At 35.9% G+C, this 21,418-nt stretch overlaps 2 protein-coding genes across 2 annotated transcripts; one reads left to right on the plus strand and one right to left on the minus strand.

Annotated features, from left to right (window-relative positions):
• Window positions 1–1,729: 1,729 nt before the first annotated feature.
• LOC127845492 (phenylalanine--tRNA ligase, mitochondrial-like) lies at window positions 1,730–14,008 on the minus strand. Its single transcript, XM_052376441.1, has 6 exons — window positions 13,863–14,008; window positions 10,131–10,668; window positions 6,258–6,420; window positions 4,808–4,939; window positions 3,553–3,713; window positions 1,730–2,099 (listed from the first exon to the last, which is right to left on the minus strand). The coding sequence occupies exons 1-6, from the start codon at window positions 13,874–13,876 to the stop codon at window positions 1,815–1,817; spliced, it is 1,293 nt and encodes a 430-aa protein (XP_052232401.1). The 5' UTR covers window positions 13,877–14,008; the 3' UTR covers window positions 1,730–1,814.
• Window positions 14,009–14,084: 76 nt separating this feature from the next.
• LOC127845505 (protein bcn92-like) lies at window positions 14,085–20,990 on the plus strand. The gene is made up of 3 exons (XM_052376491.1): window positions 14,085–14,252; window positions 20,011–20,131; window positions 20,547–20,990. Exons 1-3 carry the CDS (start codon window positions 14,170–14,172, stop codon window positions 20,622–20,624), a joined length of 282 nt encoding a protein of 93 aa, XP_052232451.1. The 5' UTR covers window positions 14,085–14,169; the 3' UTR covers window positions 20,625–20,990.
• The last annotated feature ends 428 nt before the right edge of the window (window positions 20,991–21,418 follow it).

Consider the following 21,418-nt stretch of genomic DNA (forward strand, 5'->3'; position numbering starts at 1 on the left):
AAATTAGATATCAATTTGGAGGAAGAAGCATTTCAAGCAGTGTGCTGTACTGTAATTATGCCCTTTTACCCTTTCCCACTTAGAAGCTAAGTAATGCAAACAGCATTAAACCAGACCAGCTTGTAACTCGCAGTCTTTTCAGGTTTTATGAATGAAGGAAATATTGCACACGACTACATTAGAACACAAGACTTATAACCAGATCAAAACGATTTTCAAACTTAAATTATAAGTGGTTAATTTTAATGTAATCTTTAGATGAGTTTTTTTTAATGAGAATACGACAAACGCTTTATGCAATCATTTCTAAACCACAATATTTCCAATATATTTGTAATAACTGTAATTTCCCTTGTTTATTTTTCGTAATATTAATGTTACATAGTTTAGGAACCGAGTATACTAAATGGGTAGACCGACGGTCAAGAACTGGACATTGTTAGATATGCATTTTCACATAATAATAGGACAATATTTACATGATGTACCGTATACAGACATGTAATCATTATCTAAGACTGAAAGATTCTGAAGGCTAGATGTGCCACTGTTCTTCTTGGGAAAACAGGGCTTAATGGATGTGCGAAAAGTGCCATCTGAGATATGCACACTACAAGGCTTAACAGCAAAGACATTTTCCTCCTAAACTGGATTTCACTTAGAAGATACTTCCTTTAACCCTTTACCACTTAGATACACATTTTGACACATTTGTAGTCCATTAAAATGTTAAATTTAATTAAAGACCTTTCTAACTAGATTCAAGTTTTAAAGGCTTTATTTACAACCCTTAGATACTGATGAGTAGCTAACAGCATAAACCTGAACAGACTGCGAGTTACTCGCAGGCTGTTTTGGTTTTATGCTGTTTGCACATAGCCATTTTCACTTTTCTTCTGAGGGGGCAGTAGTTAAACAAAAAGTACACAAACAGCGGAAAGTTGTGTCCTTAAGCCCCATTTTCCCAGAGCAAGGCTCATTATTTATGAGGTCTAACATTGTTTAGCCAATGCATGTTTATAATAGCAAAATGTCAAGAATTAAATAGTCTAGCGGTGTTGTTATTGCAACTTGACGTGATAGTTTTCCTACTTTCAGTCTAGAAATAAATCGCGACAACTTAATATATCTTGACATTTGCCATATTAACATAACATTCCGGTGGCTGGCGTTAAGAGCTCTGACATCCTTGTAAGTCATTAACAGAAGTTTTAGGGTTAACAATCAAGACATACTGTATCAACGTAAAAATGGTCAGGATACAAAAATGGTCAGGATACAGTGACCATATATTGAGATTGCTTGGATTGCATTGGCTGCCTGATAAGAGCCGTATATAATGAGCAACCAGCATTACTAAAGACCAGCCATTGCATAAGTGTAGTCTAGTCAGGAACTACACTGTCCGCTGTAAATTCACGCAAGGTTGTTGTCTCAATAGTGGACATCAAATGTGCAGGCTGGTCTCGCGATTCCTGGACATATGTGGCATAAGACCCATTTTGGCACAACACGACATATGTGGCATAAGACCCATTTTGGCACAACACGGCATATGTGGCATAAGACCCATTTTGGCACGACATGGCTTATACAGGTGAAGTATGTACAGGGTGTATAGTGCAATATCAGTACACCAGTGCAACTTGGTGTCATCATTTTCATTACTGTACATGTACTTAAAGCTGAACATATTTCATGTCACAAGAGCATAAAATTAAACACAATCTGGTAATCAAATATGTTTATAAAATATTGATCATAAAAGTGTTCATGCATTAGAACACATTTTACATATCTTCAGTCACAGGCTATCACCGTAACTTCACATTCAGTTTTGTTGATGCTTCCGCTGCGATCTTCTTCGTGATGGCATCTGCTTCCACTTTCTCCATGACGCGGTCTGGATGTCGGTAAGTGATCCGGTAGCAGTGACTCGTGCGTTTCAGCTTCGTGTACGTGTAGACATCAATCAGCTCCACCTTCTCGACGATGTTCCCGCCAAGGGAGCGCACAAGGTCATAGAAATCGTTCTCCTGGAACATCTCAGGGATCCAGAAGGAAAGGTCAATGTCGCAGGGTGGGTGGATGCTGAAAGGCTGCAAAGGAATGAGACTTATTCTGGGAAAACTTGTCATTCTGCACACGCTAATCAGGGATGACATTTTCTGCCTAGACTGGATTTTTGTTTAGAAGAGACTTCCTTTAAAGAAAAATTCCATTAAAACGGATAGTATTGTCCGTGCGCACAGCCTAATCTGGGACAATTCTTTAGGCACAGCCATTAAAGGGGCCTTTTCACAGATTTTGGCATTTTTTTAACTTATTCATTAAATGCTTTATATTGATAAATGTAAACATTGGATCGTAAAAGCTCCAGTAAAAAATCAAGAAAAAAATTAAAAAAAGGAAAAGAACATTGCCCGGAGCAGGTTTCGAACCAGTGACCCCTGGAGTCCTGCAAGAGTCCTGAAGTAAAAACGCTTTAGCCTACTGAGCTATTCCGCCGAGTACACAGTTGTACGTATTTTATACCTTATATAAGCAATCTTCGTAGTTTCACAAAATTTAACGACAAAAACAGAACTCTCCAAATTATTCAATCGTTTCGCGTTGCAACGCTTTATAATTTTTAGGTTTTCAAATCGTCAAAAGATGCATATAATAGCTATAATAGAGCATGGTTAATGTTCAGTATTACTGTTTCCTCACAAATATCATAACTAAAACGAAAACTTACGAATCTGAAACAACTTTTTTCAATTTTGTCAATTTACCAAAGCGTGAAAAGATCCCTTTAAGCCCAAGGTTGATGTCACATGGCAGGTTGATGCTTAATTGTTGCAAAGGAACGGCAAGAGTATTAAATACAAAACACATTATAACCGTTTTTTAAAGTTTAAAGTTTTATTACTTGAATAGCGGATATGTTATATGCGTTATAAGCACACCCAGCTAGCACATACCAGTTTCAGGGAAAAAATGTTTTATGCTCAATTTGTCCTCTGAAAAAGGTCAAATGACATAATTGATTGATACATATACAATTGAATTGCAAGTTAATTGGATTCCAAAAGTTACAACAATAACTCATGACTGTTGGATACACTCACAATTAGTCCATTGTGAGTCCATCACAGGTAACAAACAAGGATTTCTAGTATAAATGGGGATTTCAGTTAGGTAATTAGTTAATTACACAATAGGTAATATCTTAATTGATATAGAAGCTTGCAGCTCTCTGCATCTTATAGTACCCCTAAACTGGTCAAGACATAAATGTCAAAAAATCTTTTGAAAGTTGGTATACTTTTGCAAATAATTCTCAAAAACCTTTATTCATAAATAAGACTAAGATATTCATTTCATTATGCAAATTATTAGAAAAAAGCACCAGACTTATTTGCCTTTCCACCCTGGAAGCACCCAGTATGTTTTGTTAAATTTGCCTAACACATTTAAAAGGATTTCAAAAGATCTAACACAGGTTTTATGTGAAAAAGTTTTAAAATTATGTTTAAACAAAAACATGGAATGGATTAAAGCGCTCACCTTGAACTGGATGTTAGAGTGTGGATCATCCACGCGGAACTGGTCAAGGAAGCGCTGGTCCTTGCTCCAGAAGAGGCGGATATCAGGGATGTCGTAGAGCTTCATGGCGAGTCGCTCCAGGCCCATCCCGAACGCCCAGCCCACCTTGCTGCCTGCACCCGCTGCAACAAGGACAGAAAGCATGGAAACCATGGGTCAGATATATCGAGCAAGATGGTCTCAAAACAGGTTAGATACTTTAAGAAAGATTGTTTCAGAAACAGACTTGAACAGAGCCTTATTTTAGTATTGGAATATTTACTTATACCAGTAACTTTTTAAACAAGAAAATTATGCTCTTTATCATTATAAGTAATATCTGTAAGTGATTTTAGACACACACATCTATACCTGTGGTACTTGCAACTTGGGTAATGGCTTGCTGACCTTATTAGCATAAGAAACACATGGAGCGTTTACTTGTACAAGTAACGTTTTGTAATAGAAAATCATATTTGTGACTTATTTGCTGGTAAGCCAAACAAGGCTGTAAATCTGGCACTAGGAACTTAGATAAGAGCTTGCTGAACATAGCAAAAGTCATTGATAGTGTTAATAGTCCATGCATAAATTATTGTTAGCGTATCATATCTAACTTACATGATCAATCACAGCAGTTGAATTAAAATAATGGATTTAAAACTTGTTCATCACAATATACCATAAAAGATATGGTATGCTTAAAAAAAAACGTACAGAAATCAATGAACATTTTGTATCAATATGTGTTAACACCACCCAGGGAAATTTAAAGATTTATTGAAATAAAAGTCTTATTGGACAAAAAAGAATTTGACTGAAACCCAAAAAAGTCATACAAATGCACAAGGTGCATGACCGTGCATCTTAAAACTTTAACCATGAATTTCTTTCTGGGAAAACTGTGCCTCATGTATGTGCGTACAGTGTCACAACACAGTACGCACATGCAGTAAGCCCAATTTTCCAAGAATGAGGCTCACCATGATCAATGAGGCTATACTTCACCTACCTTAAAAGCTACAATACACCTTCATTACTAGAGGCTACACTATAACCTACCCTACTAGAGGTTAGACTAACCTACATTACTAGAGGCTACACCCCACCTATATTATTAGAATGTACACTAGACCCACAGTACTAGAGGCTACACTCCATCTACATTACTAAAGGATACATCCCATCTACACTACTAGAGGCTATAATACACTACTAAAGGCTATAGTGCACCTACATTTGTTGAGTATCTGCTGCTGTATGACTCCACAGCCCAGCACCTCCAGCCACTTGTCCTGATATTTGATCTCCAGCTCCCATGACGGGTGCGTGAACGGAAAGTAGGCATCCACCCACTGAGTCTCGATATCTGGGAGACACAACAAACATGACATACATTGCCATTATCCTGATATCTTGGAGACACAGAAACATGAAGTACATGTCCAATATCTTGATATCTGTGCATCACAAAAACATGACATACATTTCCAAAATCTTGATATCTGGGGGACACAAAAACATGACATACATTTCCAAAATCTTGATACCTGGGGGACACAAAAACATGACATACATTTCCAAAATCTTGATATCTGGGAGACACAAAAACATGACATACATTTCCATTATCTCGACATCTAAGAGAAACACAAACATGATATACATTTCCATTTTTTCTATATCTGTGAGACACAACAAACATGATATACATTTCCAATATCTCTATATTTGGGAACAAAATCAGGACATACATGTTTTAATATCTCCATATTTGCCAGCAGAAATATAACATGCATAGTTTATGTGTGCATTTTAACCCTTACAATGCGGGAACCGAATTTTTAAGGCCTTTGCAAACAGTTTGGATCCAGATGAGACGCCACAGAACGTGGCATCTCATCAGGATCCAAACTGTTTGCTATTCTGATAGTATTCTTTGAAAAAAATGGAAGAAAATGCGAATTTTAGAAATTCAGCAGACGACATTTTTACAGACGACAAATTTCCCAGCATGCAAAGGGTTAAAGGAGAACATGCAGCTATTGCGAACCAAATGGAAATTATATGGTAAAACAATTTAGTGATCAACCCCCCCCCCCCCCCAATTATTTGTTAACAAAGTTTTCGAAATCTGACTACAGACAATAACAAATTGTAACCAGGTTTATCACATCATATCCATACTACACAGAAAATAAACCTAAATCTTTGAAATACAGAACGATTTCATAGTATAATGGTAAATGGTTACACAATTTGTGTAAATGATACTTTTGTGCATAACAGCTTAATTCCAGTATGCTTTTTTTGTATGGATGCTTAACAATATAATATCAGATAACAATAGATATGCCCCTTACATGTTATCAAACACTTTACTTCTTGAAGCTCATAAATAAAAGTCTCCCTATAGCATCTGGGTCCTGTTTTACTAAAAATATTACTTTTTAAGGTAGGACTTAAGTTTTACCCTACAATATTTATCATCAATAGGCTCCATAAATAGAGGACAAATAAAAGAATATAGGAAATCATTTCACTTAGTAAACAAAAATTTGAAATTTACAAATCACTAAGGTTGATGCTTAGAGTAATACATACCAGTAATACTTCTGCAAACATTGTACTGCAAGTTAAATGTTTTATAAGATGTTTCATATGATGGGCTCTAGAAGCGGATGTACCTTTTCCAAACAGTATTGTAGCCATATCCTCCAGAGTGCTTTTCAGGTCATGCTGTACGGCCAATGTAGCCTCAATGGCGTGTCCAGCCTGGTTGAGAGCAGAGTGCTTGGTGTCGTCAAACAACTGTAAGGCGTCTGGCTGACTGACCCTCTCCTCAAACAGCTGCAATGGGAATCTTCAGTTGTATTATATATGACCGTTCTGGGAAAACTGGGCTTAAAGGGGCCTTTTCACAGATTTTGGCATTTTTTAACTTATTCATTAAATGCTTTATATTTATACATGTAAACATTGGATCGTAAAAGCTTCAGTAAAAAATCAAGAATAAAATTTAAAAAAGGAAAATAACATTGCCCGGAGCAGGGTTCGAACCAGTGACCCCTGGAGTCCTGCCAGAGTCCAGAAGTAAAAACGCTTTAGCCTACTGAGCTATTCCGCCGTGTTTGACGTATTTTATACCTTATATAAGCAATCTTCATAGTTTCACAAAATTTAACGACAAAAACAGAACTCTCCAAATTATTCAATCGTTTCGCGTTGCAACGCTTTATAATTTTTAGGTTTTAAAATCGTTAAAAGATGCATATAATGGCTACATTAGACCATGATAAATGTTCAGTATTACTGTTTCCTCACAAATATCATAACTAAAACGAAAATTTTCGAATCTGAAACAACTTTTTTTAATTTTGTCAATTTACCAAAGCGTGAAAAGATCCCTTTAATACCTGTGTGTTAAGTGTCGTCCTATATTAGCATATGTGCAGTCTGCACAGGCTAATCACGGACGACACTTTCCACATCTATGGGATTAATTAAAAAAACGTCTCTTCTAAACAAAATCCAGTGTATGCAGAAAGTGTCGTCCCTGATTAGCCTGTGAAAACTGTACAGGCTAATCTAGGACAAATTTTTACCTACATGAATTCAGCCCAGTTTTTCCTGAGGGAGGCTCATATTCTCAATAATCAAAATGCAACAAAGACTGTGCTGAAATATATCAGTGAGATAGACTGTGCTGAAATATATCAGTGAGATAGGCTGTGCTGAAATATATCAGTGAGATAGACTGTGCTGAAATATATCAGTGAGATAGACTATGCTGAAATATATCAGTGAGATAGACTATGCTGAAATATATCAGTGAGATAGACTGTGCTGAAATATATCAGTGAGATAGATTGTGCTGAAATATATCAGTGAGATAGACTGTGCTGAAATATATCAGTGAGATAGACTGTGCTGAAATATATCAGCGAGATAGACTGTGCTGAAATATATCAGTGAGATAGACTATGCAGAAATATATCAGTGAGATAGACTGTGCTGAAATATATCAGTGAGATAGACTATGCTGAAATATATCAGTGAGATAGACTATGCTGAAATATATCTGTGAGATAGACTGTGCTGAAATATATCAGTGAGATAGGCTGTACTGAAATATATCAGTGAGATAGACTGTGCTGAAATATATCGGTGAGATATACTATGCTGAAATATATCAGTGAGATAGACTGTGCTGAAATATATCAGTGAGATAGACTGTGCTGAAATTTATCAGTGAGATAGACTGTGCTGAAATATATCAGTGAGATAGACTGTGCTGAAATATATCAGTGAGATAGACTGTGCTGAAATATATCAGTGAGATAGACTGTGCTAAAATATAACAGTGAGATAGACTGTACTGAAATATAACAGTGAGATAGACTGTACTGAAATATAACAGTGAGATAGACTGTGTTGAAATATATCAGTGAGATAGACTGTGCTGAAATATAACAGTGAGATAGACTGTCCTGAAATATATCAATGAGAAAGACTGAGCTACAATATATCAGTGAGATAGACTGTACTGAAATATAACAGTGAGATAGACTGTGTTGAAATATATCAGTGAGATAGACTGTGCTGAAATATAACAGTGAGATTAGACTGTGCTGAAAATATCAGTGAGATAGACTATGCTGAAATGTATCAGTGAGATAGACTGTACTGAAATTTATCAGTGATATAGACTGTGCTGAAATATATCAGTGAGATAGACGGTGCTGAAATATATCAGTGAGATAGACTGTGCTGAAATATAACAGTGAGATAGACGGTGCTGAAATTATCAGTGAGATAGACGGTGCTGAAATATATCAGTGAAATAGACGGTGCTGAAATAGTTTTAAATGTAATAAATGCTCATTAAACCAATATAAAACATGCAAAACTTAAAAGTTTTAACTTACAGAATCATAACATTTTTAGCCTCTCAATACTTGACTAAGAAAGCATCTCTTACTTGAAATCTGTTCAAACCTGATACAATCGGTTCAAAACTGATACAATCAGGGAAAATATTATATGCAACATTATATGACAGTATTTCATTCCATAAAAAAGAAACAAGATTGACATGACTGAACTACTGCCTGGAATAGCATAACATAACAAGAGCTGTCAGAGGACAGCGCGCTTGACTATTTGAGTGCTTGACAGTATAACGTAAGCCATCATGGGGAAATTGTTTATATTCAATTATTTATTAGACAATCTTTCAAAAATAAAAAAAAGAAAGAAACATTTTTTTTTTGGGGGGGGGGTTGAGAGGAGGTATAATGTGGGGTGTGGTCATTTATTAGACGATGTTTCAAAAATAATAAAAAGGAAACTTTTTTTTTGGGGGGGGGGGGGTAGGGGGGTGAGTAGGGGGGGGGGGGGTGAGAGGGGGATATAATGTGGGGTGGGGTAATTTATTAGATGATATTAAAAGAAAAAAATGGGGGGGGGGAGGTTTGGGGGAGGAGGGGCGGGGGGTGAGAGGGGGGCATAATGTGGGGTGTGGTAATTTATTAGATGATGTTTAAAAAAAAATTGGGTGGGGGGTTGGGGGGGGGTAAGTGTTGTTTTGTCAAAGTAATAATAAAATGTGATCATAAATAAAGAAGTCATGGCAATTTAAGCAAAATGTTCAATTATCTAAGTGTAAAAGGGGCCATAAGTATGTCAAAATGCTTGATACAGTGGTATGCTGTTGTTTATAACTTGGGGTAATGTTGGTAAACAAGTATGCAAAATATAAAAGAAATATGTCAAAGGATATAGGAAATATAATTTGGGGTAGTATGCAAACTTTAACATAGATTTATCATTAATATGCATATTTTAAGTATTAAAGGGGCAATTATTCTGTCAAAATGCTTGATACAGTTGTCTGCTCTTGTTTACAGGTTGGGGTCATGATGGTTAACAAGTATGCAAAATATGAAAGCAATATGTCAAGGGACATTGAAACTAGTTGGGGTAGTACGCAAACGTTAACATTTGCTGCATATTGTTAGTGGAAAAGGGGCCATAATTATGACAAATGCTTGATAGAGTTGTCTGCTCTTGTTTAAAGGATGGGGTCATGATGGTGAACAAGTATGCAAAATATGAAATGAATATGTAAAGGGACATTGAAACTAGTTGGGGTAGTACGCAAACGTTAACATTTTCTGCATATTGTAAGTGGAAAAGGGGCCATAATTATGACAAAATGCTTGAAAGAGTTGTCTGCTCTTGCTTATTATTATATAGGTTGGGGTGATGTTGGTAACCAAGTATGCAAAATATGAAAGCAATATGTCAAGGCACAATGAAAATATTTGAGGTAGTACGAAAACTTTAACATTTGCAACGTAGCGGCCAACGCCGACGCCAGGGTGAGTAGGATAGCTCCACTATTTATATTTTATATATAATAGTCGAGCTAAAAAACACTTAAACTGTTGACAGTTAAGTTTCTCATCAACATACGTCATTAATAACTGAAATGAAACAAAATATATTTAAACAATTATTTATATATATGATTTTCATGAAGTTATATAATTTCATACATCATGTTTGTCGAACAGTCTGACACCATCCAGTTGATGGAACACAGGGTAATGGCTGCTGTCAACTGTGTCTCTCCTGTAGACGTCCCCCACAATGAGAAAACTGTTCAGTCCGGCCCTTATAAAGTCCTGTTGATGAGCAGTACAGTGGGCCCTCAACATGTACGCAGAATTTAGGTAATAGCTATCAGCCTGGTTGCGACTCGGATGATTTTCAGGCACTAATAAATTGTCAAAGTTTTGTTTTAAACTTACCACAGGGCTTTCATTGTCAAACACAGAGAATATTGGATTGCCGCGCTTTGTGAAACGTTTATAAAAGAAGTCCTGTATTCTCTGTCTGATTAAGCATATTGGATGGTATTTCTGCGAGTGCAAGTTCATGCCTATCTTCTCCAAGATAGCTGGGGATACATTGGTCCATGGATCCACCTCATAACTCTGACCAAGAACAGTCGTGGTCTTCTGATGGCCAACAGTTGATTTGCTCCTGTGCTGACACAGATAGCATCTCAGTCCATACTGGGTCAATAAGAATCTGTAAACAGGAAACAATACCTCCTTTACAGAAAAGGCATTACAATATGAACTATCACCAAACACATTGCAAAGACTATTGCATTGTGGTATAATGCCTATCTAGTAAATTACTGGGGGATGTGCTCTTTCTGCTCCAACATTTTTTTTTGCTCACGCTTTGCAGTGACAATTTAAATTATTGAACTTTTTGCAAACTAATTACATCTTACTTACGCTCGATTGGTCATTGTCGGCTCGGGTACTACTTACATGTACCCCGGGTACTCTTAAGTATACTTACATGTACCCCGGGTACGGTAAATATACTTAAACGTACCCGGGAATTTGAACGCTAAATTGGTCGTTGTCGGCTATTTTTGTTAAATTAATTTTGTTAACATTAGTGTCTATTTTCTGTTAAATGGCCTCTATATCATCGAAACTCATACTCAAAAAGCATGGTGATGTACATCATGTAGTGTTTTTTTTAATGAGAATTTTGTTTAAGATAAACAATATCGTTTAACGGTATCGGTAGCATATTACGACATCAGATTTTGGGCGGGAAAACAACTCAGGTACAGTCTAATATAGCCCGGGTATGTGTATATTTACCGTACCCGGGGTACAAGTAGTACCCGAGCCGACAATGACCAATCGAGCCTTACTTACAGTAAGCCTTCGTGTCAGATGATGATCTTTGATATCTTTATTGTAACATTTTAAAATAATCTCATAAAATGCACAAAACACTTTACTGCATGTAAAGGATCAGATAAAGGTTTAGCATTTTTGAAGCTTGTTATTTGTTAGTACATGTTTTTTTTTAAACCAGTTAAAAAAACTGCATGAAGAAAAAATCATTATCATGGGCAGCATTTCACTACCATTAATGACATTATAATTGCTATCAGGTTTTTTTTCCCACTTTTTGGGAACATAGCCCATGGCTTTGGAATTGGGAATTTTATCGGCATTTTCATGAAATTGGGAAAAATAAATTCATAAGCCTCTTTGCCACACGAAAAGTCCACTGATTAGGGAAATACTAAATTTTACATAACTCTTTATAATCATTCAAATTAAAAGAACAAAATCATATATTACTTTTTTAAAATTGAGATAAATACGCATTAGACACTTTAAAAAAAAACAAAAAAAAATTTGGGGGGGGGGGGGGGAATTGGGAATTTTTTGCCACATTTTGGGAAAAAAGTATACTTTTTGGGATTGGGAACATAGCCGAATTTCGGCTATAAAATCGGACCAAAAAAACCTGGCTATCGTTAAATATTTAGTCTTAGACAATAAAAAACAACAGTAAAATACATTAATTACTAACTAGATCAAGCTCCCACAAATTATCTCTTTGATGTACACTGTGACCCACTGTTCTGAGCCATCTAGTTGGTTGCAAAGATTTGTTACTATGCCTACCAGGTAAATGCTTGTTCTATTAATAGAATAGGAATAGAAATTAAATTCTTGTTATGACAAGCTACTAAATATAACATTGTGTTACAGTTTAACTTGAAATCATGCTAATTTTTCTTATTATTAAACATGCATTCGTTCATGTGGTTTGCAATATATATAATCATAAATGTTGTATTGCATGGGCCCCTTTACATTGGGTTACAGTGACCATTGATGGAAAATTAGAGATCGTGCAATGAATGATCATCATACTCATTTATGAGCAACCAAACATTTTAATACTGAACAACATACTGAACTGAAACTGTTGCGCATTAAAAACAAGAATTTCAATACAGGCCTTTTCCGCTCCATTTTGGGAAAAGCCACACTGGAATTTTGGGAATTTTGCATCGTGAAAAAACCCATTTTGGGACAAAAATTAACCGCAAAACTGGCTCAATTGGGAAAAATAATCGCATGTAAATAGTGTTTCTTATATTTCAAAGAAGCCGTTAACTGGTAAATAACGATTATTTTGATAACATAAAATTTTACAAAATATTATGAACATGTGTGATAAGTGCAGGTTTTTTATCTGATTTTTGGGAAAAGGCCTGGCCTTTTTTGAGGGGAAAAAAATCGCGCAAAACACCAGATTTTGGGGAAAATAAGGAAAGTCTTAAATAATTAATTTAACATATTTTACTTTTTTAAAACAAATTCAAGGCAACAGATAATTTAATTATGCAATATTTTCTATTTTTTACACTGGATCAGGTAAACTAATATTTAAAGGTTAAAAAAAACAAACATACCGTAATGCTCTAAGTTTTCGGACACTCTTAGTTTTCGGACACCCTTTTTTTAGCAAAAATAATTATTTTTCGTGACTCTAAATTTTCAGACATACGGGGTTTTGTCCATAATAAATGTCTCTTCATTTTCGGACAGTATATTTTACCGCGCTTTTCTACAGACTCCGGCCCTGTTTTCACTTATCTTGTGACACTTGGATCATGGATTGGTACAAACGGATTAAGATCATAAAATATTGCAGAGTAATGCCTGAGGGCAATAGACCATTACATTTGCTTTATTGGATAAATAACCATGTATACCGATAGAAAGTAATGAATTCACCAACAGCATTTGAAACGGTGTTATCCTATTAAGGCAGCAGAAGGTTTTCTGTTTTAACGTTTTTGTTCTATATCATATCAGGCAAGAGTGAGCAAAGCTGTGAAGTTTTATTTATTTTTTTTAAGCAGAAAAAGAAGTATTAATGACAAGATAATTATTGTTAATTGATTTATTGCATTTTTTCATTAAATTACAATGTTCGGACACATTTATTTTTGTCTCTAAATTTTCGGACACCTGTAATTTTTTAATAGTTTTCGTATCTAAATTTTCTGACACAAAATTTTTAAATTTTGTTTAGAGTCTGAAAACTTAGAGTAATTACGGTATTTGTTTTTTGTTGGAATTGGAATTTTTTTTCAATTCAATGGCAAAAACACAACCAGATTTGCATTGGGAATGGGGCCCCGATATTCGGACCCGTTGCATAGGGTGGAAAAGGCCTACAACAAAACGTTTAACTATTCGAACGTATACTGCCATAATACACTCGCTACATGCATCTTTAATCGCAATCATTCTTTAACTTATAGCGCTGTCAGTGCTTTGATTAATTCAACGTTATTACATAATACAAACCGTAGTGTTACAGTGGATTTCAGAATTTAAAGTAATTTGTTTTATGTAAACGTCAAAAATATAAGTAAAGCTAACCTTTTAATGAACATCTTTATCCTGCGTTCTTAATCTTAAATACACACATTAAAATCTGTGACGGTGGTTTGACTTTTGTAGATTACATGGGCGCTGCCATTTTTGTCGTACTTTCTGTGTGTTTACGACATCAGTTATTAATTAAAATGTGTGTTCCTTTTTTGAAAATGATAGGAAAAATAATCGATAAGTAATGATATTGAATATGAAGTAAATACAAATTATTGAAAGAAATAATAAATAAAGCTTTGTTGCAAAAACGGTGAATAGTAAAATATTGTCTCGTAGGAAAGTTGTTAATGTCAAGATGGCATCAGCCAAAAGAACCACAATGTCACTGTATAAATCTCTGCTGCGAGAGAGCAAGAAGCTGAATTCATATAATTTTAGGTATACCGTTATCATTTGTTATATTATATACTTGCGAGAGATGTTAAAATCACAATTGTTTATTTACGATATAAAATTAAATGTACATGTACGATATAAAATAAACATCAAAATCCAAGTTGTTTACATCAGATCTGAAGTTACAATTCATTGGCACTAGATACTTACAATCTACATCTACGGTATACTCCCGAACAATCATTGACAGTTGACTTTAGTTCGATATTATGGAGGGTGTAGGGGAATATGATGGGGTTTCTTTTTCTAGTTACACGTAACACCTCGCACTTATCAGGGTTAAATTCCATTGCCAAATCTTTTTCCCATTGTTCTAGTTGGTAGAGGTCATTTTGGAGTTGTACTGAATCGGACTGGGACTTGATTGTCAGGTAGACTACAGTGTCGTCAGCAAATAACCTGGCATTACTTTTTGTGCTGTCCGGGAGGTCATTTATATATGTCAGGAAGGGGCAGGGACCTATGACTGACCCTTGTGGGACACCAGACATTACTGGGAGTTCATCTGAGATATGACCCTCAATCGCAACTCTCTGTGTACGGTTACTGAGGAAGGATCTAATCCAGGATGTGACCTCTAAGTTCGACCCAAGCTTGGATAATTTGTGGATGAGCTTCAGTGCCTTCCCCAGGATTTTTTTCAGGCGCCCCGGGGCCGATCGGGGGTGGGTTCGGGAGGGGTGTCTTCTCCCGACGTTGATTTTTTTTTAATTTAACGTGTCAATTCACGTTCTGTGGTGCGTTATAACTCAAAGAAAAACAGCGTCAAAAGACGTCATTTGGTGCGCTATGACTCTTCAAAAAAATCCCCCAGTTATTTAAAAAAATATTTTTTTATATTGTTTAATTGTTTTAAAACTTTTCCACACTGATAGTAAAATCCCGACTCGAACGATTCCCCAATACATCCGTTTCAACCCGACTCTATTACTGTATACTTACTATTTTTCAAGTTTCTATTTATTATCCGATAATCCCGTATATTCCGTTTTTATCAATCTCTTTCTGGTAAATATTTACGATAAAAGCTTTCAGTTATTTCTTTAACACAAACCTTGCCATTTTTTAAGTGACTATTTATAGATTTGATGAAATATTGCCTCTGAATATGTGTCAATCCCCTGACCTGTTGTGTGCTTGTTAAAACGCTCAATACACGCCATGTGTATGCAAGAGACACGACGTTGTACTTGCTGCATAATTTTCGCACTCTTTTTAATTGAGAAAAAGATTCGACACAAAATCAATTTGCACTGCTAATTTGAAGCAAAAATATTTAACGTTGCGGTAACATTTACATTCGGAAGTGTGTTTCGGATTAAAAACGCGTTAACATCGACTTACGGGAATGGGTTTCGGATTACAAATTTAATTATTCCCATTTGAGATTTCAACAAATATTAACCGTTGCGTTATAAATTCAACGATAATTTGTTTAAACACTTTACGAGTCGAATAAATGTTTGACGGAATTATGCATGAAATTCACGTTGTCCACGAGGATCACGGCCGGTTGCCATCATCAGTCTTCTAACTATCGATTATCGGACGAAACATTTACAAGTGTGCGTAATTTATTCAACGAAAATTTGTTAAAGCGCATTACATGTCGAATAAATGTCAGAAAAACGAGGTTAATCAGTTCTATAAATGGACATGCTGAAATAGATATGTACTGGAATTAAATAAATTGTTATCACATAATTGTAACCGGGAGTCATTTGCACAACTTACTCGCTATAATAATTAATTGTTTACCACTTGCAATTAATTTCTCGTATTAACTATGAGTCATAGGTAACACTTGTTTACAGTAAAAAGGTGTGATGATGATGCCCGAAACCGTCTTTAATGTTCTGTACTGTACTAATTACCGGTTTATATTACTCAAATGGTAAAACTTCTTACTAATCAAGCTGCGATAAACTCTTACTTCATGCCCGACGTCAATCAAAAATAATGGTCGATAGTTAACCCCGCCCTCATAAGCATTCGCGTAACCGATTGGACGATGAACTTCACAGTTTGACGACTGGAAAGTTACCAGATACATCCTTGTCAGCATTTAAATGCCCGTGTAATGTGGCTAGAATAATCGATACGCGCGTCATGCTATTCTCTTATCAGTGGATTATCAATTACCCCATGTGGTGTTTATGGCGATTACTTGTGAAAGTAGGTACCGAGTGCTCTTTTAAAACAGGGAATATTGATACACTGATAGGGAAACCTTGTTTTTTTTGGACAATCTCCACTTTCTTTTCCTGAAGAATACACTGATCGGAAAATTTCAAGCGCCCCGGGGACTCTGATTTCGAAGTTCAAGCGCCCCGGCAAGGGGCGCTTAAATGGCCTGGGGAAGACCCTGAGCTTGTGGTGATCGACCTTATCGAACGCTTTGGAGAAATCCATTACGATTACGTCAGTTTGTTGACCATTTTCTAGAGAGTCTAATAGTTCTTGGGAAAAACTAACCAGCTGTGTCTCGCAGCTATGTTTTGACCTAAATCCATGTTGAAAAGTGGAAAGGAGCTGGTACTTATCAAAGTGGGACATTAAGTTTGAGACAATAATGTGTTCCATCAGTTTAGAGACAATACATGTAAGTGATATGGGTCTGTAATTACTTGGTTTTGACCTTGATCCGTTCTTGAACACAGGGGCTGCGGTTGCTTTCTTCCAGTCTGATGGAACAATACCTGAGCTAAGAGATAATTGGAATATCCTACAAACGATGGGTGAAATCTCTTTGTGAAGTTCTTTTAGGATCCGTGGTGAAATCTGGTCTGGGCCGGATGCTTTACTGGGGCAGAGACCACTCAAGAGTTTATCCACACCTTCTTCTGTTATAGTTATTGAGGGCATTTGAGACTTCACCTTGTTTATAAGGGTGCTACAGGCCTGCTTTAGGCTGAGGGGCTGGGGCAGAGAGAATACAGATTCAAACTGTCTATTTAGGATGTTGGCCTTTTCAGTAGGTTTTGTGTGGGTGATACTTTCTGACTTGAGTGGTAACACTTCGAAGTTTTCGGACTTGTTGTGTTTGACAAAGCTATACATTTTTTTGCTTCTACCTGGTTGTGAGTCACCCTCAAAGATAACCGTTTCTAGGTAAAGCCAATAGGACTTTCTTATTTGGCTTTGGATGGAGGCCTTTATGGTTTTGAACTGGGAAGTTAACTTTTGGTCTGCTGACTTTTTATTTTTGATTTGTTGGTATAATCTGTCTCTTCGTCTGATGAGTCTAATAATTGATGGGGTGAGCCATGGCAAGTCTTGTCTGGTCTTTGTCGTTTTTGTCGGGATATGGGTTTCACATAGATTGTTAAGTTTAACTTTGAAGTCCATCCAGGCAGTGTCGTGGTTTGTATAATTAGTAGTTAGAAACAACATACGAAATTTGTCAATGTCTTGTTTCAGCTGTGACCAATTAGCACATTTGTAAATTGGTATTTTTCTTTTAGGTTGGAGTTTAAGACCTTTGTTGATTTGTATTTCATGAAAGACTACCGGTATGTCGTGGTTGGAAAGGCAAGACTGGGTAGGGTTTTAACGGTACAGATAGGTGATGGAAGATTGATTAGAAAAAAGTCGAGGATGTTCGATTTTCTAGTGGGGATTTTGACTACGTTTTTAAGGTTATAGGTGACCATGTTTTCTAGAAAATCTTCATGCAATTCCTTGTGTTTGCAGGTAGGCTTAAGGGATTCGTCTGTCTAGTCAATGTCAGGTAAGTTAAAGCCTCCTAGGAGCCAGATGATGCTATTCTTGGGGATGAGTTTTAACGATGACCATAGCTCATCAAGGGATTCTTTGTCACCCTCATGGGGATGGTAGTATGATCCTATGTATATGGATCTTACTCCGGGAATGGTTACCTTTACCCAGCATAAGTTGCATTTGGTTTTAACATCTTGCTCTTCTTGGTTTACTAGGGATTTGGCAATGGCTATAAGGACCTCTCCACCCTTGGAGTGTGTACGTTAATCTCTGTATACATCGTAATTGAGGGAGTCAGGAAAGATCTCGGAAGTGTGAATCTCAGGTTTAAGCCATGTTTCGGTGCAACATATTACATCAGGTTTAGTTTGATATATTACCTGGTGTAGGTCAGGGATCTTATTTTTAATTGACCTACAGTTAATATTGAGAACTGATATTCTCTGACTTACGTTTCTAGGTTTGGAAGGCTTCCGATCTTTTGATGAGACCGGCGTAGAAGTGGCCTGGGGGGATTTGAACTGTTTGGGGGTAGAGGGAAAATCACTTACTTCGGGGCTGCTTACTTGTTGGGTAGGTGAGACAGTTTTAGAGGAAGATACTAGGTTGTTGTAAATATTTGTATCACTAAGGGAGTCTAGCATTCTACAGTTCAAGCATTCTACAGTTCATTAGTGGTTTTACTAGGTTCGTCATGCAATCATCTAAAATGTCTTAATTTAGATCATTCTCCGAGATTTAAGGATTTAAAGTTAATTATAGAAGTTGCTGTGATGCTTGTAGAAATGTGGTGGTGCTGGTATAATTGTTTGCGCTTGAAGCCTTGATTGCACTCTGATCACAATTTGTCAATAATTTAGCTTCAACAATATGCCACAGTCTAATCTAGGGTACATTATATGAATTGTTAGCTAGTTTTAAATGATTCCATGAATGATGATTGGGTCTCAATTGGTCAGGATTACGATTCTATGAAGCTGGGGTTACTCCTATAAAGACGGTTAGGTTCAAGAACATTAAAATGACAATACAAGTGATGTCTTGCACGATTATGATTTCTGGTGTTCTTGAGATCAACTTAATAAGTTTTTAACTTAAGAATAAATTCTGTATGCCAAAAATGAATGAGGGAGAATTTTTATGCGGAATACCCTGCAAGTGGTCTGAGGAATGTAACAATAGTTCTCATGCTCATAAAATAATAATAATAAATATTTAGTTACTTAATGATGAGCAGGCATTGATCTTATATTATTTTAATTTTTATTTTTTAAGGTCAACTAAAATGTGCATTTAATTTTTTATTTGTCTCCAAAAGAGGACGAAAAAATTTCCTGGATTATTCATATTGTTAAAGGCCGTCATTATCAAATTATAAGAAGGAATGTTTGGAATTTTGTTATGAATTCTCATGCTATTGATTATAACAATATTGCAGTAGCAAGCTGTTTAGCCATCCAGGACTTAAACGATTATGATATAACAATTTGAACCCAGTTGAATGGAGATTGCAGTTATGGCCATAAATCTGATACAATATGTCTGTTTCAGTTTTAAAGGGGCAGTTCAATAGATTTTGGCATGTATTGAAGCTTGTCATTAAATGCTTTATATTGATAAATTTAAACATTTGAACTAAAAATCTCCAGTAAAAAAAAACAAGAATACAATTTAAAAAAAAGGAAAAAAAGTAACCCTCAACAGGGCTCGAACCACTGACCCCTGGATTCCTGGAGTAAAAAGTACTCAGTAAAAAGCCTCCCGCCTAGACCACTCGACCATCCATGCTCATATTCAGAGCGGATGTGTTGTTTAGCTATATAAACAATCCTAGTAGTTTCCCAAAATATTGAATCGCATAGCTTTATCTGTTGGACGGCCCCTATAATAGTGGATAATCAGTTTTTGGGGATTTTGCAGGTCAGAAACCAATTGAATAAGGCATTGATGCAAGAGCAATTTTAGTAGAAATTGATTAAGTCTTACAAGGTTTTTTAAAATAAATGTTTGTATATTTCAGAATGTATGCCCTTGACAAAATACGTCATGATTTTCGAGCCAACAAGAATGTTACAGAACCAGCTCAGTTGGATGTGTTGTTGAAGAAAGCCAGAGAAAACTTAGATGTAATTAAACGGCAGGTTAGTGCAGGTGGCAGGTTAAACAGGTCACTTTTTATTACTTTTTAGTGTACTTACTCTTGGTTGCTTTCCATGACTGACATGTATTTTCTTTCAGTTAGTCTGGTCTCTGTGGGAATGGCACAGAAACTGTATCTATTATTAGTACTTGCATATCTTCAACTGCATATAGAGATGCTTTTGATGTATTAACAAGATTTGTATATTTTGAGTATTCCCCCGATTCATTAGCAGATTTGAGTCCTAGCTGGAATTTATATAAAATTGTGCAATAATAACCATTGTGTAGTAAGTCATTGACCTTTTGTATGAATACCAGCAAGATTTATTATTTGAGATACATTCCTAAAAAATGATTTCTATTTTGTGATTTGTAAAGAACAGAAGGTATACTGTGTATACTGTTGTTTTTCAGGCTGTTATAGGTCATATGTATGGCGAGGGACATCTGGTCATAGAGAATAGACCGTCTCAGAGCCAGTCAACCACGTGATCCGTTATTGAGGTTGTGAACTTGTGCTTATTAATTGACCATCGATTGAAGAACTGTGGACTTTCTTCATTTGTTTGCTTTCCTAGAACTGATGTGGCAAACAACATCTCACTGCTTGCTCAGATCAAAATATGTTTCTCAGCAACTAATTAAAAATTAATATAAATAAGTACCATAAACATTTCTTCTTTTTTTGAAGGAAAAAGAATTTAGGAACTGTTAAAGAGATGTTAAAAATCAGGTCACCTCACATATGGAATTTATATAAGTGATGGTGTCATGAAATGGTGTTTATTCTGTGTGTTAAATAGCAGAGAATGGTATCCATTACCATTTGAACATTTATAATAAAATATTGTATTCCAAGTGTTGATTTTTTTAAAGACTTTTTTGAAGCATTTCTAAAAATGTTCTTTTTGAGCTGGTCATTCAAAACCTTGAGGTGTTAAACATTATGAAAACAAATGAGCTACATGTACTTACAAGATTCTTTTGAAGAATGTTGTATGACTTCAGCGTCTGTATTTAATGGTATTGTGTCAAGTATTTAAAAGAAACAACCTGTAAATAAACAGAATGATGGCCCTTTTTTGCGCACTTTTGCACATGTGTATACAGACATATATATATGTTACTTTTTTACAATCAACAGAATAATGGCCAGGGCTTGACACTAACTTTTTTTACATACTGACCCAAAGGACCACCAGCTTTCAGAAATTACTGGTCCTCCAAGATTTCAAGTGGTCCGACAATTTCTATGTTATTTTACCTAAATTTCAACTTACTTCCCG

The sequence above is a fragment of the Dreissena polymorpha genome, chromosome 9, assembly GCF_020536995.1.
Source record: "Dreissena polymorpha isolate Duluth1 chromosome 9, UMN_Dpol_1.0, whole genome shotgun sequence".
Lineage (NCBI taxonomy): Eukaryota > Metazoa > Mollusca > Bivalvia > Myida > Dreissenidae > Dreissena > Dreissena polymorpha.

Excerpts from the sequence above, each read along its gene's own strand:
- LOC127845492 (XM_052376441.1), bottom strand. Across the intron at positions 6,421-10,130 it reads GACTGTTCGACAAACATGAT|CTGTTTGAGGAGAGGGTCAG; the intron begins GTATGAAATTAT and ends TTCCCATTGCAG. Across the intron at positions 4,940-6,257 it reads TACAATACTGTTTGGAAAAG|ATATCGAGACTCAGTGGGTG; the intron begins GTACATCCGCTT and ends TGTGTCTCCCAG.
- LOC127845505 (XM_052376491.1), top strand. The coding sequence starts at position 14,170 with ATGGCATCAGCCAAAAGAACCACAATGTCACTGTATAAATCTCTGCTG. Across the intron at positions 14,253-20,010 it reads CTGAATTCATATAATTTTAG|AATGTATGCCCTTGACAAAA; the intron begins GTATACCGTTAT and ends TGTATATTTCAG. Across the intron at positions 20,132-20,546 it reads TAGATGTAATTAAACGGCAG|GCTGTTATAGGTCATATGTA; the intron begins GTTAGTGCAGGT and ends GTTGTTTTTCAG.